Raw genomic sequence first — 1,557 nt, 5'->3', positions numbered from 1 at the left:
GGCACACTGGAAAAGGAAACTGCATGGGAAAGGGGAAAGATGACAGCTCCCCTATCCAAATACTTCCTAAACAGAGGAAAACTAGAATGGAGGGGAACCATGAGCTTCCCCTTTCATATTCCTCCAGAGGAAGCTGTTTCAATTCCACTCTCTGGAGACGCAATAAGCCAAGTCATCCTTCAGCAGGTACCTCCACAGGTGTGGTAAAAAACAGGTAATATAGTAATTAAGACATTTTAATAGAATTCTCACGTCATAACAAGCCTGTTCCCTTCAGCATCTGAGGAGCACACAGCTGACTCAGGAAGACAGTGGCGTACCTGAAACACAGCAGGTGGAATTTCCCCTTTTACACACAGTGATCTCCCCATGTGGAGAGGTGTGGCTGCCTATTTTTACGATTGCATCTTGTGCATGCTGCAAATCCAAGCAGTCTGCAATACTAAGACAGTGAATTGGTATATATATTCGGGAGTTGCTGTCCCACCTCAGGGACGGTCAAGCTGCCTGCTGGGATGGCTGTATCGTTAGCTGTACTGACAGGCACAGAGGTTGCCTCTTGTCATAGGTCCAACAACTCCTAGAACATCCGATCACAACTATGACAAGACAGGGGTGAGTCAAGGACTAGGCCGATAGGAAAACATTACTCACAACCCTGATTTTATTGCATATTTGGGTAACTGGTGAGAGATTCCTACAACAGTGTGCACCTTCATGTTTTGTGATGCTAAACAGTTCAAAAGACAGGCTAGAAAGGACCTTTCCTTTTTTGCCTTGTTTTCTCAGAGTTTCCCATCAGAAGTTCCCCTGCTAGAAGAGGAACAACGTCAGCTTACAGAATTGCTCATCTTCACCTCGCAAGAGCCCACCCCGTTTCCAGTTAAATGAATGGAAAAGGATCCCACCAACTGCAACAGAATTTGGACAAGGCCCCTGGAGACTGAGCTCAGAAGGGAAACTACCGAGAGGGGAGGGCGAGGAGGCAGATTCCCCATGCTCACAAAAGAAAACACAAATACACCTTATTTAAAACGAACTCTTTCCACCCTCACATTTATTTTTCCTAAAAAACAGTCTTTGCAAACAAATCTCTTGTTTCTCCTTTCCAGTTCAGTGGGATTGCTGCAGGCACTCCATGGCACATGACTCTGGGGAAGCAGAGAAAGTGTACCGCAACTTAGTCATATTTCCATAGGAAAAGTTGACTCATAACTTACATCATCCTTGAAATGCTGACACAGGTTTGTAAGAAGCATGTGAATGTCAAGTCCAAGGAACAGCACTGTAGCCATCTGAGACCTGACACGGCTGTGTAGCTCTAGCAGAGTAGAAGGCCCTCCTTTGCCGCCAGGCGCTGGCGATGGATTTTATCCTGCTGTAGCTCCTCGTGGTTTGGATGCCAGAGTTTCATGACAATTCTCTCAATGTTTAGAGCATAGACAGTGTGCGCAGGAATAACTTCTTTGTGCACCTGGAGATACATGTTAGAAAACAAGTTTCATGCTTTCATACACATTTCCCCATATGGCCCATGAAAGAGCCTCCCTCTACTAC

General features: G+C 45.7%; 1 protein-coding gene across 1 annotated transcript in view; it reads right to left on the bottom strand.

Annotated features, from left to right (window-relative positions):
• Positions 1-1,029: 1,029 nt before the first annotated feature.
• TADA1 (transcriptional adaptor 1) overlaps positions 1,030-1,557 on the bottom strand; it is a gene marked incomplete at its 5' end in the record, with an annotated part of 15,332 nt that continues 14,804 nt past the window's right edge. Inside the window, one exon of the mRNA XM_009320705.1 lies at positions 1,030-1,474. Within this exon, the coding sequence (XP_009318980.1) occupies positions 1,322-1,474 (153 nt within the window). The remainder of the gene's footprint in view (positions 1,475-1,557) is intronic.

The sequence above is a fragment of the Pygoscelis adeliae genome, unplaced genomic scaffold, assembly GCF_000699105.1.
Source record: "Pygoscelis adeliae isolate BGI_AS28 unplaced genomic scaffold, ASM69910v1 Scaffold402, whole genome shotgun sequence".
Taxonomy (NCBI): domain Eukaryota; kingdom Metazoa; phylum Chordata; class Aves; order Sphenisciformes; family Spheniscidae; genus Pygoscelis; species Pygoscelis adeliae.
Note: the sequence above shows the minus strand (reverse complement) of the source record. Positions and strands in the feature narration are given on the sequence as shown.